The 15,926-nt window shown below is 50.0% G+C and overlaps 1 protein-coding gene across 9 annotated transcripts in view; it reads left to right on the plus strand.

Moving 5' to 3' along the window:
• OSBP2 (oxysterol binding protein 2) overlaps positions 1 to 15,926 on the plus strand; it is a 165,066-nt gene that overhangs the window by 81,777 nt on the left and 67,363 nt on the right. Inside the window, exon 1 of one of the 9 annotated variants that reach the window (XM_032395136.1) lies at positions 129 to 302. The exons of 5 other annotated variants lie outside the window; for them this stretch is intronic. In XM_032395136.1, coding sequence (XP_032251027.1) covers positions 227 to 302 — 76 coding nt within the window. In that variant the 5' untranslated portion in view covers positions 129 to 226. Of the gene's footprint in view, positions 1 to 128; positions 303 to 6,572; positions 6,648 to 10,411; positions 10,612 to 14,019; positions 14,633 to 15,926 lie in introns of those variants that run through there. 3 more of the 9 variants (XM_032395137.1, XM_032395138.1, XM_032395135.1) reach the window with 3 other exon arrangements.

Raw genomic sequence — 15,926 nt, forward strand, 5'->3', positions numbered from 1 at the left:
TACTGTGTGTGTGTGTGTGTGTGTGTGTGTGTGTGTTTCCCAGCACGCAAAGGGGATTTTAAACTCCGGTGGTGCCTGTCACAGGAAAAGCCCTTCTCCAGATGGCCTGTGCCTCTGAGTAAGCAGTTTGGGGTCACGCTGGGCAACTACCCAGCCAGGAGGCTTGGGCTTCCTCGGTCCTTAAAGCTGCCCCCCTCCTGCCTTGAGCCATCCACTGAAGGGGGAGATGTGTTTAAACTTGATGGGTCACCTCTGCCTTCGATCCCACCAGCATTCGGTTCCCATCTCCATCACCTGGCAAGGTCAGACAGATAGACCTCTTGACTCCTAGAACCTGATGGGTAGGCTAATGGGGGGCTCTACTGCCTCGACAAAGGACTTTTGGTGTGTTGGGGAGGTGAAGGGATGGAAGGAAGTGGGGTGGAGTTGGAGGGACCATCCTCCAGTGCCCTGGAGAGGTCTAGATTCCAAACCTTGTAAAGTGTTGTAACCAGGTGGATGTAAATGAATATTCTGAATCTGGACAGGCTCATGCTGGAGGACTGGGGTCTGTGTTTTGTTCTGACTGTCTAGCCTAAGCTATGTGCTTCAGAAATGACTCTGGTGGGCAGCTTCCTTGGATCATCGGATGCCTGGTGGTGGTGGTGCCAACGAAATGAAAGAGAGGTGGAAAAGATGTGTGAGGTGATGTGCTGGTTTTAGGGTCAGGGTGAGCTGCAATGGTGCTGCAGTGCTGATGGAAATGTATGCCAAGAGTGTGGTAGCATTCCTGGGTACCATTTGGTACCAGGTACCATTTATCGCTGGCCAGTGTTCTGTAGAGAGGAAAGTCATACTGGGGAAAGTATAATAACTGCATATGTAACATATACTTGATTTACATTATTCTTGACCACTTTTTTTCTACCCCAAAGCATTTTTGTTTTGAGTAGGTAAGTTTTGACTGACCATGTAAACGCTTTGTATTTTGGCCAGATGAATAAACCTCTTTAGAGAGTAGTTGTCAGGAAGGATGGCTGACTCATAACTGTACTTTGACAGCATTCTTGCTGACTTGGTTCATAAAAATATGAAGTCCAAAATGCATAAAATGCAGGTTGGCTAGGCAGCAGGCCATTGCTTTTGCTTTGGAGAAACGATGTATTTGAGCTTTGCATGTTGTTCGTTTTGAAAATACATTTATAGGCCCCAAGTTTTCTGTAACTAGATCAAGTTGGGGTATATATATATTTTTAGCCTGCTCTACACCTGTAATGCAATCAGGCTACCTATTTTTACTCACAATATGAGCAACTTAAAACCTCCTCAATAATTAAGGTGGGCTCAGGTTCTCCTCTGTAACTGAGAAAGATAACATTTGAGGGTTGTCTAGGTGATACACAGTTCTAGATCCAGCTCACAGTCTCTGTTCAGAAGTCTTGCACTTGGTGGGGCACCTGGGTGGCTCCGTCATTAAGCGTCTGCCTTCAGCTCAGGTCATGATCCCAGGGTCCTGGGATCGGGCCCCACGTCGGGCTCCCTGTTCTGCGGGAAGCCTGCTTCTCCCTCTCCCACTCCCCTGGCTTGTGTTCCCTCTCTCGCTGTGTCTCTCTCTGTCAAATAAATAAAATCTTAAAAAAAAAAAGAAGTCTTGCACTTGGTTATATCACATGCAAGCCTTCATCTGTGTACAATTATAAAATGTACATGAAAAATATGAACAGAACTTTTCTGACTGGATTTCTCAAGGCCACGGCAGAAAATAAAGATATAGTGATAAATATATGGCAATAGAACAAGTTTCATTTTGGTGAAAGTTATTCATCTTGGGTTCCTGGTAGAGTGCTGTTAGGGATGATGGTAATAGCTGTGGTGTGTAAAGGAGTGAAAAAATGCCTCGCTTTGTAGATTGAGAGACCCCAGTTAAAATTCCCATTTCACCTCTTATTAACTATATGCCATGATTTAGCCTCTCTGAGCCTCAGGGTTTTTTTTTTTTTTTTTTATTAGATGTATTTATTTGAAAGAGAGAGAGAGAGAGCAGGGGGAGGGGCAGAGGGAGAGAAGCAGACTCCCTGCTGAGCGCGGAGCCCTTTGCAGGGCTTCATCTCACCACCCTGAGGTCATGACCTGATCCGAAATCAAGAGTTGGACGCTTAGCTGACTGAGCCACCCAGGTACCCCCTGAGCCTCAGTTTGTAAGATAGAGAAAGTAACAGCTGCCTGATATGTAAACTTAGCACAGGATTGTGGGGATTCAGTGTTATCCTTGATATCTCTTGCCATAGTGCACTGCCACTTGTTATTAGAAGAATCTGAGCATATCAGGACAAAAATCCCCACACATCAGTGTTTATACTGAAACCATGCCGGTGGTTTGCTTTGGGGTAGCCCGGTCCTGCTGGAGGTAATGTTCCCAAGGCGGAGGCTGTCTTTGGGTCCTCTGTCATCCAGGGACCTTGGCTGGCCAGCAGTGGAGCTTGGGCAAAAGGACAAGGGGATTATTCCCTCCAGGAAGAAGGGACCTACATGCCAAGGGCCATGAGAAACCCCTTCCAGGAAAGGCTATATGGCAGGGGACGTTTTCTTGTGGGGGGAGGTGGCCGCTGTCCCTCCTGAGGTTCCCACTCTCTAATACTGGGTTGTCCTTCCACAATGTATGTCTTCTCTTCCTGCTTATGTCCCCCATTCCCTGTGGCAATAGCAGCTAACGCTGGCCGGACTTTCCTGTGTAACTCAGTCCTCATAACAACCCTGTGAAATAGAACCATTACCACACCCTCTGATGTGCATGAGGAAACTGAGGCTCAGAGGTTAGCTCACAGGTGCCTAAGGTCTGACTGTGGCACCTGCCTGGCTGGCCTGAGGAGGGGGCCTCACAGATGAGCTGATGGCACAGAAGGGGGGAGTGACACACCCACAGTCACCTTGATCTCCAGGCGCACAGTCCAGTGCTCCCTTCTCCCACTGAGGCGATAGCACCGGTTTCTGGGTGGCTAGAGGAAGAAGAATAAGCAGGGGTTAGGATCAGCTGTACAGAAAGAATCATGACCTGGAGGAGTGAGTGTCTGAGACCTTCCGTTTCAGGGTTGCCAGATCTTCCCATCCTCGCCCGGGGATGAGGCTTGCTGGTATTCGGGCAGCAGGGACAGCAGCTGCAGCGGTACGCAGAGCTGGAAGGTAGAGGGGCCCTTTGGAAATCAATGAGGTCAGCCTCTCCTGATATGAAGAGCCTGAGGCCCAGAGAGGGAATGAATCACCCATGAAGGTAGGGGGAGTGGAGAGAAGGGTCTTTATTCCATCCCCCAAGGCGAGAGCCTTTCCCCTAATGCTGTGCCTCAGCGGCGCCTCTCGGGAAATTCTGGGGTGGTTGGAAGGTGCTGGTGGCTCTGTCAGAAAGGGCATCCTAAGTCCCAGGACCTCTGCTGACCGCAGAGATGCCCCCAAGGTGGACAGCTCCCTGTGCCCCTGGCTCTCTTGCCTGGGAACCCGCTCCATCTGGCCTCTGCTGGCACCCACCGCAGCCCTTTGCAGACTGCATTGATTTCCATTTCCCCGAGGTGAAGAGGTAATTTAAAGGTGATTCAGTTGCGTTTCTAGTTCCCTTGGCTTGAGACCTTTCTTCCAAAATGCCCGCTGCTAACAGCTTGGGTACCAGGCATTGATAGAAAAAGACGTGTTAGTTGCCCATAAACTTGAATTATTTACAAAGTATGTGAACTCTATAGCTGCTTTGCACACACGCCCCACTTCAGGGGTTACTTAATGAGTGCACCCGTGAGCTGGCTTTTTAAATTGAATGGCATTTCATGAGACTAAACTGATCGCCGCTCCTGCAGGCACGCTGCTCTCCCTGGGCTGCCATTTTCAGTCACTGGCCCCTGAACCCCAGCCCCTGCAAGCTTCAACTCCTTCCTCTCCTTGCTGCCTGAGGTCATGCCCTGTCCATTCTATCACATTTTCTCTGGATTCTCTCCTTGCCCTGCTGCCACTGCCCTCATTATTGGTAGTGACTCCCTGCCCTGGGTGGCTCCTTTGAGACTTGCCCCTCTATGCCTCGGGCAGATTCATCTTTCAGGAACACTGGTTCTGCTCTTGTCACTGCTTTCCTAATGAACCTTCCCTGGTTCCCCACTGCCCTGGCCCCCTACTGCCTCCACGGTACCAGGGTGGAAGCCTCAGCCCAGGCTGAAAAGCCTCTCTGCAGGCTGACCCAGCTCCCCGCAGTGCCAAGCACAGAGCCAAGGCCTCTTGTGCAGCCCGGCTCTCCCTCATCTCTCATGCAGTGTTCCTCCTTCCTCCTGGACATGTCCCTTCCCTCCCCCACCTCCTCCAGGCCCAGCTGCAGAGCTGCCTCCTTCAAGATGCCTTCCTCCTCTGATTTTTCCTCCCCTGCCTAGACCCAGAGCACCCTGGCTCAGTCATCCGTGAACAGTTCTATCAATAGTGATGCCAAAGTGAGGGCTGTGGGTTGTATTGTGTTCCCCCAAAAGCTATATTAAAGACCTAACCCCTCAGTACCTGTGAATGTGACTGGAAATAGGGTCTTTGCAGATGTCATCAAGTTAAGATGCGGTCATGAGTGGGGTCCCTAATCCAATAGGACTGATGTCCTTCTTTTTTTTTTTTTTTAAAGATTTTATTTATTTATTTGACAGAGAGAGACACTGAGAGAGGGAACACAAGCAGGGGGAGTGGGGAGAGGGAGAAGCAGGCTTTCCGCTGAGCAGAGAGCCCGATGCGGGGCTCGATCCCAGGACCCTGGCATCATGACCTGAGCTGAAGGCAGACGCTTAACGACTGAGCCACCCAGGCACCCCAGGACTGATGTCCTTCTAAAACGAGGGAAATCTGGACTCAGATGCAGACACAAAGGGGAGGGCCATGTGAAGACAGAGGCAGAGACCCCACTTATGCTGCCACAAGCCAAAGAACACCCGGGACCACCAGGAACTAAAAGAGGCCAGGAAAGATCCTTCCCTCAACCTTCAGAGGAAGCATGCCTTTACCAACACCTTGATGGTAGATTTCTGGCCTCCAGATTTGTGAGAAAATAAATTACTGCTGTTGGAAGCCATCCAGGTTGTGGTGGCCCTAGGAGACTAATATAGTGAGTGCACCCCTTCCCAGCCCTCAAGGTGCTGACCATTTATTTGCAGGGGGGCAGACAAGATCCTTATGAGTCAGTGTGATGAGTGCAGCAAGCGATGCATAAGGGTGTGATGAGAACCCTGAGGAAGGGCCCTTCTCCAAAGAGTCTTCCATCCCCTCTCCGGGGTGGCAGCTGTCAAGTAAGGCTCCCTTGAGGAGGAGCCCACACCTGGTATCCATAGATGACAGGAGCCAGCCCAGGGAAGGAAAGGCAGGGCATGTCAGCCAGGTGAGCAAAGGCAGGGGCGGGAGGAACAGGGGTGAAGTAAGGAGTAAGAAGTGGGGAATTGCTGAGGCCCACAAGGCTTAGCTCCTGATGGGCTATGGTTTGCCAAGGAGTTTGAACTTGAACTTGCTGCTGTGGGTATCAGGGAGCCATGGAAGGGAAGTGACAGAGAGCAGATGGTGTATTTTCAGTAAATTGTCCCCATGGCAGCTTGTAGGATGGATCAGAAGGGATAAACGTGGAAGCTGAGACCTTGGAAGTGAGCAGGTACGTGGTTTACTCCCCCCAGGTGGAGCATAGGGTATGGATTTGCAAACCATTTTGAAGTTAACATCCTTACAACTTGGGGATGCATTGCCTGTCGGGGCCCAGTGTGAGGGAGAAACCGTAACAGCTGACCCTCAGGTCTCCTGCCTGGTGCCTGTGGGCAGAAAGGATTGTCTGGAGGGGGAAAGGTGGTCATGAGGGAGCAGAGGAGAGATACTGGGCTCAGTTGGGGTCAGGTTGATGGGGGAGGGGACTTGCAGTTGGCCTAGGAGATCTGGAGCTTGAAGGGGAGGGCCCAGCAATGATACAGATGGGGAAACATGAACAGGAAGACAGGACAATGAGCCACGGGCATGGGCGCCATCACTTGGGCCCCACCCAGCAGGGAGTGGGAAGAACATGGGAGTGAGGACTGACTCTTGCCTGGGAGCAGGGAGATGGGAGGTTGGAGGACAGTGGGGGTGTGGCTACAGGGCAGGAAGCAGGGGGGTTTCAGTAAGAGGCCACTGGTGTGACTCATGCCTGCCACGGTGCGGGCACCAGAGGGGGCGTCCAATGGGCCTGCTGCATTTAGGGATGACTCTTTTGAGCTGCAGCATATCTCTCACTTCTTCCCTGTGTCTTTGGTCGACACTTGCCTCCAATATCCTCTCTCCTTTTCTGGCACTTCTCCTGACACCTCTCTGGACCCTGCAACCCAGAGAAGCCCTGGTGAGGTGAGCACAGGTGGATCCACGTGGTGGCCTCTCCTGAGCCTCATCCCTGAGCCACTGCCGCTGCTCTCAAGGTCACTGGTGGCCGTGGCCATGAGCATCTGCCAACAGCCTGGTGGCTGAGTGTGGGGTGATGCCTGCAGCCTGGCCGAGTGACGGGTGCCTGAGCCTTTTGCCTCCCACACCTGGTTGCAGCTGTGTCCGTTCTTTGCAGGGCCCGTCACCATGGGCCGCTCTGCTCCTCCGCCTCATGGGGATTGTGCCACGGGTGCGTCAACTGATCCAGCCCCTCTCTGATTGCTGCCTGCCAGGTTGGTCTGTGTGCATTGATGTGGTGGCTTCTCTGATGTGACTTCTGGGCCCTCCTGCCCCCAAACTCACTCATTATGCACCTCCCTTCATGCCTGACCTTCCACCATTAGAGAGTCTTTTGTAGGGTCTCAGGTTTCAACATGAGCAGGAGTTGATCCTGGCACACTCTTACCAATTGTAATTTGTTGAGAGATGGCATTCGTTAGGAAATACAAGCTTGTAAAATGTTTAAATGACTCTGAAATATGTAACAGAAAATTTAGTCATCTTTCATTACCTCCCTCCCAAGAAATAATACACACCCATTGGTTAGCAGTGGTACTTTTCCTGGTCCTTACCCATGCTTTTACAAAGACATGTAAGTTCACACCACCCCCTCACCCCCATGCCCTTACATATATGTAAATGAGATCATATTGTGGATATTGATAAGCAGCTTGCTTTTTCCCTTACAAATATATTTTGGAGATATTTACATGTTGACACAAATAAACCTAGCTCATTTTAAAAATAACTGCATAGAATTCTAAAGTGTATCATAATTTATTTAATCATTTCCCACTTGATGGACAGTTAGGTTCTTTGCATTTTACTACTATTTCCCAGAGTGCTGTAGTGAACCTGCTTCTATATGCAAATTAATGCATGTGTGTATAGATTCCTAGGAGTAGAATTGCTAGACTAGAAGAGGATACCCATGATGGATATCAACACACACTATCAAATTGTCAGCCAAAAAGAGGGCATAAATTTATATCTCCCAATAGTGTGGATTGTCAACAGAAGCTACCCCATTATTCTTTTTACGCTTTGTTGCTCTGATGGGTGAACGACGAGGCATTTCTTTGCTCTGTTTTGCCTTTCCCTTATTACCAGTAGAGATTGAGTATACTTTTATCTGTTTGTTGACCAATCATGTACATTTTGTGACTTGTATGTTCATATTTATTGCCATTTTACTGTCTAGATATTTGTGTTTTTATGCTGATTTGTAGGAGCTCACTCTGAGTTATGGTTATTTCTCCTTTGTCAGTTATTAATTTTTCAAGTATTTTCTGTGTTGCTTATCTTTTAACTCGATTTATGGTAGCTCTGGAGCTATGGACTTTCTAAACATTCATGTTGTAAGATCAATCAATCGGAGCCTTATTTTTTAGTAATGGGGAGAAGTGGAGCTTGGAGGTTTAAGATGTTGCATTAGTGACCCTTTTTGGTCTTTGACTTTGCACAAAACCCCTTAACTTCACTAAACTCTCATTTTGCCAGCTATGTACGGTGACGTCTGTCCTGCCCAACCTCATCCCAGCCGCCATGGGGATCACGGGAGAAGCGGTCTTGCAGGACTTCATAGTTCTGAACTTCACAGTAAAACTAACTCACTGATGGACACTGAGACCCAATCTTCCAGCACAGGCCTTGTGTGGGCGGTGGTTTTCAGGGCGCCAAGCCCCTGCCTCAGACCTGGTTCACTTTTCCCAGAAGTCTTTTGCGTACCTGCCCTGTGCCAGTGATATCATCCTCAGGGCTCTGCGAAGGGAGGGGTATTCATTTGCTGGGGCTGCCCCAAAATACCAGAGACTGGGTGGCTTAAGCCACAGAAATGTACTTTCTCCCAGTTCTGAGATCGAGGTACCAGCAGGTTTGGTTTCTTCGGAGGCCTCTCTCCTTGGCTCGTAGGTGGTTGCCTCCTCGGTCTGCGTGTGTCTGCATCCTGACCTCCTCCCCTTATAAAGACACCAGTCATATTGAATACGGGTCCATCTATAGGACCTCATTTTACCTTAGTCATCTCTTCAAAGGCTCTGTCTCCAAATACAGTCACATTCTGAGGTACTGTGGGTTTGAACCTCCACATATGAATTTGGAGGAGGGGAGAGGACACAATTCAGCCCATAACAGGGGGCCAGGACTGTGTCTGGATGAGAATCAGGGAAGCGATGCTCAGAGAGGCTCCTGGACTTGCTTCATATCACCCAGGGCACAGGTTGCAGCTCTGTGCTCAGACCCACACATCTGACCCCCAAGCGCAGGCCACCCCAGGGCAGCCTGAGTGAGGTTGACATTGCCCTGACTTCTCATTCGCTGGTCCCATCCTGTTCCCCTGCTGTCCCACACTCCCTGAGCAGGGCACCTACTCCCAGCCGACTCTTCTGTACTTCCTTTGGCCCCTTGGGAAAGGGTTTGAAATAATTCATTTGATTGAATGTAGCTTGCTCAATTTTTTTGTTGTTGTGGAAAAATATGTGGAATATATATGTGGAAAAATATGCAGAAAAAGTAAGATAAAGAGCATTTGGAATATAGGCAACTCTCCAGTAATCTCACAGCCTCGCAAAACTGTTTTTGATTTTGCGTGTTCCCTGCTCTTCCCCACCCTGCACACACGCCCGTGTCTCACGTCTTTGGCATCATATTGCACATGGCCTTCATGTCTGCCTTTTTTACCCCATGTTATAACTAACAGTCTATCTTTATAATGGTCATTTTTTAAAAAAAATTTTTTTAAGATTTTATTTATTCATTTGAGACACAGAGATACAGAGAGAGAGAGAGAGAAAGCATGAGCAGGGAGAGAGGCAGAGGGAGAGGGAGAAGCAGGCTCTTCGCTGAGCCAGGAGCCCAATGTGGGGCTCGATTCCAGGACCCTGGGATCATGACCTGAGCCGAAGGCAGATGCTTAACCATCTGAGCCACCCAGGAGCCCCTATAATGGTCATTTTAATGGCTGTGTAATATTCCACCGAGCTGATGCACTCTCATGTTTTGAATTATCCACTGATTTTTGTGCATTTGAGTTCCGCCTTTATGCTATTACAGATAATGATGCAATGAGTGTCCTTGTACTGAATGCTCTTTGCTTCTCTTGAATTATTTCCTGAGGGAAAATTCCCAGGAGTCAGATTACTGAGTTAAGGGAAGCAACATCATCACAGCGCCTCGATGAGCTATAATATCTCTTTCTGGAACGAGTGTACCGATATTCTGTGCCACCAACAAAGAATGAGCATGCCAGCTTCACTGTCATCTCACTTGCATTTGGTGTTAATAATTAAATATACTTTGGGGCCATTTTAATATACTTAAAGGATACCTGCCTCAAGGCTGCTTTAATCTGTACTTTTTTAATGGCCAAGAAAGAAGGAGGAACATTCTGCAGTAGATCTGTATTTTCAATTATTTCTGTTGTTGCTTTCTTTAAAATGAATTTTTTAAAAAAGGAACAGTTGAAGACCAGACAAATGGGTAGTAATCCCTTGGGAATCCCAGCTCTTTGATCATCTTGAGGGATTTGTTGGTCAAAGTGATATTTAGACCCCCTCAACAAGCAAAGGCCTTTTGGTCAATAACTGGTATAAGCGATTGAATGGACCAGCTGGGCCAGCCACTTCTGGGAACAGAAAGGGCTAAGAAGAGGCCAGCATCCTCAGAGCTGCCTGGTGGGACCTGACCCCCGCTCTCCTCGGGGTCCTCCAGGTGACCTGGTGCTCAGGCAGGCCATTCCTTCCAAACACATGTGCGGGGATACAGTGCAGCCCCTGGCTCGCTCTAGAACAGCTAGGGAGGTGGCCTCCGGGGCTGCTACTATTAGCAGGAGGCACGTGCAGGCGGAGCCGGGCCAGGCACCATCCCTGAAATCTGTGAAATCTGTCTCGTGTTTGCCGTTTTTCAAACTCCCCTATTCCATCTTTCTGATCTGAAATAATCAACAATAAATTGAAAGTTTTTTCCCCCTCGGAAGTTTATTTTAATTGCCTAGCAGCATATTATCATAAATTGCTCTCAAATTAATTCTTTGGCTCTGGTGCAGACTCATTTATTAATGATGATAGCAGTCAGCATCTCTGCGTGGCTATTCTTAGAACACTGCTGTTTTAAAGGGCTTCATTCTTAAGAAGTCTCCGCAAGGAACTTGTATGTTACGCAGACCTTTGGGGAGCTTGATTCTCCAGACAACACGGAAGGGTAAGAAGGTGGTGGGGGTTTTGTAGGTTGGGCCAAATAGGGCTCCCGATAAAGTGGTTTTCATTGATTGATTTATCAATGAATTAATTTATCTGTTTATTCCTACGCTCATTTATTCAATGTCTGCCTACCATGTGCTGGGCCACCCGAGAGGCTGGGAACAGTAAGAAAAGACCACAATCTCTGCCGTCAAGGAGTTTGCCGTCTGTTGTGGGAGATAGACAAGTAAATAGGAACCCCCACCTGAGGGCAAGTTAGGTCCTGGGAAAGAAAGAAGCCTGGGGCATTCTGGAAGCCCAGACTGGAAGAAATTCACCTGTGAGTCTAGTATTTTAACATTTCCGGGTATGGATAGTTTTCACACAATTATAAATATACTGCATGATTTGCCTTTTTCCTCAGCATTTTCTTTTTAAGCACAGTTTCTTATTTCTGCAGAGTCATCACACACGTAAGTCTGAATGGCTCCATGATATTCTGTGAAGTTGATGAAGTAAACATTGGCCTGCTGTTAGGATCTTGGGTTGCTTCTGGTTTTTTGCAACAAATGGCATTGGAGCTTTGTGCCCCTTTCCCATTGTTCCCTTGTGATGAATCCCAGGGGATTCACCATTCTAGGCTGGAGGGTATGGATGTGTGTTTGTGGTTCTGAGCTACCACGTGCTCCCCCACCCCACCTGAGGCCTCATACCAGTTTCCAGGGACCTGTTTCTCTGTTGCCTCCAGGACTGGGGTGGGCAACAAATACACCCACCTACCCCACGCACGCATGCCTGTGTGAATTTTAGTTGAGTGGATGTGTGTACCATATTACTGAGCAAAGGAGGAAACATACCGGAAACAGAGCCTGCATAACAATGTTCTGGTTGCAAGTGGAAGTGGGGAGGCCAGCCTCTAGGGAGGCTGTTGCAGCAGCAGCAGCCCGGGGGGATGTGACAAGGGAAATGTCACCATAGACTTGAGGGGAAACCAAAAACTCGGAAGTGACCAAAGCAACTTGATGAGGGGTCAGCTACAGCCTAGAGGGAGGGTTGCAATTGCCTCCGGCGTTGTCACTGCAGGGTATTTGTGGTGCGTGGATCTCAGGAAGGTCACAGAGTTAGTGCACTTGATTTTAGGATGTCATGTGTAGGGTGTTGGCGGCTGTCCACCTGGAGCTCTTCAGGAGCCGCCCTCAATGAATGAACACAGATGGGGGACAGGAGCGGGCTGGGGTTCAGCCTCACGCTCACACACACGGACAGGAGGGAAACTTTGACAGGCCTCAGGTAGCCAGCAGAGCTGTTGGAATTACCTGTCGGTCATCTTACACTCTATCTCTTGGCGTTCTCGCTGCGGGCTCACCTAAGACATTTCAGCTAATATATCCTCTCCTTTAAGGACAAATCGGCACTCTTCCAGCTGCCTGTGAAGCTAGGTGGCAGATTTCTAAAGTATTTCACGTGAGCAGAGTCTGATAGTTGTTTGATGTGACTTACAGCATGAAACAGTTATGGAGAAAGGAGAAAACGTGTGTGTTTACCTTAGTAGGACCGCATGATCCTCCCTTCCTACTTCTCTTTCCTATTTTCATTTCCTCCCTGGCTGTGTATTGTTCCCTATCTCCTCTGCTATGCAGCTGGCAGCCAGGTGCAGCTGTAAGTGAGGGGAAGTGGACAAAGGAAGCAGGGGCGGTGAGCCCAGCAACCACTCACTGTGAGGAGAGGCATGAGGTACTCAGCCACTCTGCCCTCCATTCCTCAGCTCCGAGATGGAGGGCACAGCTCTGCATTCAAAAGATGCTTCCAGCTTCCAGAGTCTGTGATACACAGAGTATCTGGTTCAATATCCTGGGTGGGATTATTCTTCCACATGCAGATCCTTTAAAAATTATCTGTGTGTTTATGAACATTTCCCAAAGCACTCAGGACACTGTTATGGTCTCACCCCACTTTTCCTTACGAGGCCTCTGGGAGCCTGGGGAGCAGTATTCTGCATAAGGAAGCCCACAGGACATGGTTGAGAGTGTGTCCGAGGTCAGCCAGAAGAGGCTGGGTCCAAACCTGGTGACCCTAGGCAAGTCCCTTTACCTCAGAGCCTCAGTTTGCTCATCTGTAAAAGAGGATGTTGGTGGAACCTACCAGAGGCTATTCAGTGGGGATCAAATGAGGCAGTGCAAAAAATGTAGGTAAAGCTTGAAGCCCAGCACTTGGCATTCAGTCAGCATTCCACCACTGGTAGCCATTTGCATTATTATTATGCTCTTCATTTTGTAGCCAAAAAATCAAGGCCCAGAGTGGCTAAAGGCCTTATATCCCCTGGGCCAGCAAATCTAACGCAATTGCTCTAGATTAATTCTCTAGGTGGAAGAAATACTCAGTTGCTTCAAAGGCCTAGAGGGAATTATTGACCCAGCACCACCTTGCCTGAGTTTATTATAACAGGAGCTTCATTGTATATTTGAAAACCTTTAAATTGGTGGAACTTGATTCAGTTTCAATAGATTACATTTGATAGATTGTCTTGACTGAACTCCTGTGAAGAGGCGGTGTTGGAGAGGGCTTTGTCATGGGTGGAGCTGGGGCTAAAGCCTAGTCCCAGGGCCCAGAGTTTGTCGGCCAGTGGGGAAAACAAGACCTAAACAGGGCAGAGTAAGGTGGGGGCCAGGGCCAAGAAGAGGTCCAGCCTGGGTTTGGACTGCCTTCCAGCAGCTGTGTGTGTATGCCAAGTTGTCAGTGCGGCTGGAGCCCAGGGATGGAGGGGAACAGGATGGGTATGCTGGTGGGGACTTAGAGACCACTGAGTGGACGTGTGACAGAGTCTGAGATACATCGGAACAGGATCTCTTGGCTGTTGTACTGAGTGTAGGCCATGGGGGGCATGAGTGGAAGCTGGGGACCTGCTGGGAGGCTCTAGGAGGGTCCACAGGGAAGATGATGCTGTGTCTGGCCTGGGTGGCAGCCGCGAGGGTGGTGAGCAGGGATGGGATCCTGGCTGTATTCTAGGAGTAGAACTTGTCCCGGTGTGCTGACCAACCGGAGGTGGGTCTAAGAGACCTAGGAGTAAGGGATGACTTCCAGATTTCTGTCCTGAGCAACTGGGAGGTTGGCGCTGCCCCTAGCTGAGGTGGGGAGGACTGGGGAAGGGCTAAGGACACAGGTCTAGGGGGCCATTGGGAGCTCAGATTTGGACAGTTGGGTTTGTGATGCCCATCACACACCCCGTGGAGAACTCCTGCAGACAGCTGGACGGGTGAACTGTGTTCAGAGAGGTCTGGGCAGAGACAGACCTTTGTCCCCAGGTGCCTGCAGCCCGGTGGTAGAAGTGGTAGCTGGACTCCTGGGGGCCCCGCCTGTCGCCTTCCTCCAGAACGGTGGATGGTGTCTGCAGGTGCTCAGACACAGGGGCACCAGGCACACCAGGCGCCACAGGGGAATCGGAGGGTGACCAGGTCTCAGAGGTGACCCCGGTTTCCTGGAAGCACTGTCAGGCCCTGGGCCAGCTCCATTTCCCACGTGCCCCTGAGCTCTCAAGGGCATCTTTCCTTTGAAATAAAGCAACGCCAATCCCGCTACCTCAGGGGGCGACACCTTCGCTCGCATTTTCTCATTAACATGGGACGTTTAACTGAGGAGCCCGCCCGACACCTGGGTCCGACCTGGGTGCCCTGAAGGTCGCACCGGCGAGCAGGTGGCGTGCGGGCGAGGGCAGCGCTCCCGGGAGAAGAGAGGGGGCGGCCGCAGCTCGCGCTCCGCTAGGCTCCTGCGGCGCCGACGGGGTTAACGGGCTCGTGCACCGGGCGGCGGGCGGGCAGCAGTGGTGCATTGTGGTAACGCGGCGCCGGGACGGCTAGCACCCGCCGCCTCCGCCGGGAGGCCCGCCGAGCTGTGCACGCGTCCTTGGGAGACCCTGGGCCCGGCGCCATGTAGCGCCCGGCCGCTCAGAGGCCGCCCCGCCGCGGGGATGAAGGGACGCGGCTGCTGGGAGTCGGCCTCCGTGCGCTCCTTCTGCAGCTCCGGCTGCCTGAATAAATTTGAGAAGGGTTAGTGCCGCCCGGCTTCCGCCCAGAGGCCGGGCGCCCCACGCACGCCCGCCTGGCTTGCTGCATGATCAGTCCACGCGAGCCTCTGATGTCACTCCCTCGCGGCGTGGGGAGCGCGGGGAACCCCGGTACCCCGCCAGCGTGTACTCTCCGGCCTCACTTCTGGCGCGGGGCGTTTCGGAGAGAGGGCTGTGGCTAGAGACCCGTCCACCTGATTAACCCCAGCAAAAAGGAAACAAAATATAATCCAGAGATTTCTGGAAGTAAGGGGCGGGAAGAGGAGGTGCCTGTTTAATCCACCCACCTACCCTTCCTTCCCCAGAGTCGGCTTGGGCCCTGGCAGAATTGCTGCTTTGTCCACAAGGTCCTCGTGCTGGGGCCACCCGTGGGGGCAGCTGTGCTCAGTGCATGACCCAACCAACTTCTCTTTGCCCTTTGAGCAAGCTGCGGCAGATCGGGAGAGTCCGTGTAAGTGGCCGCCTGGGTTTAAGCAAGGACCAGGCTTGAGGATGCACTCCCAGGCGTCTGTGGTCTCGGATGGCACCGGGGTATGCAGGCATGCTCGCTTGAGAGCCCTTCCTCAGCAGCTGTCGCTAAGGTTGCAGTCTTGCAAACTGGTTAAGCCTCTGCCTGCAATTCCTGATGCTTGAAAAAGTTGCATTATTGGAGATTTTGCACGAGTGAAACTTGCTGTTTACCTTTTGTTTCTGTTATAGTTTGGGACTCTAGGGAAAAACTAGGATTCTTTGACTCTGTAGACCTAGAAGATACAGACGCCGTTAAATTCACTTAACATAAATTCATTAGAAAGAGCTCCTTTTAGAAATTAAGTCTCTCTGATCTGTAATAAGCCTTGTAATTAATTTTGCTGACTGGTCACACTAACGGCTTCATGAGGCCCTGGTGTAGGGCAGACATCTTCGAAGTTGTGGACTCCAAGCCTCAACCCTGGAGTCAGGTTTAATCGTGCAGATTCTCCTGAAAACACCATCTGAAGTCTCAGGGTGTTTGTAATTACAAACATTTGAGATTTATTTTACTGGGAGCTGATGCTGTGCTCCATCTTGAGAATGCTTTACAGAAACTGACAAGTAAATTTTGTATAGAGTATGTTTTCTGGTTTTAGATTGGTGTTAATTTCCAATTTTTATTTTAGTTGGAGCATTCTTTCTAATGCAGTTATGTTCTTAATGAGAAGTTTAAATGTTCCTTTTATCACTTTGGATGAATTTATTCTGAGGATGAATTTTGGAGTTTATTAAAAAAAAAAGAATGTACAGTTAGGTGTTAGTTT

The sequence above is a fragment of the Phoca vitulina genome, unplaced genomic scaffold, assembly GCF_004348235.1.
Source record: "Phoca vitulina isolate PV1807 unplaced genomic scaffold, GSC_HSeal_1.0 scaffold82, whole genome shotgun sequence".
NCBI classification, from domain to species: domain Eukaryota; kingdom Metazoa; phylum Chordata; class Mammalia; order Carnivora; family Phocidae; genus Phoca; species Phoca vitulina.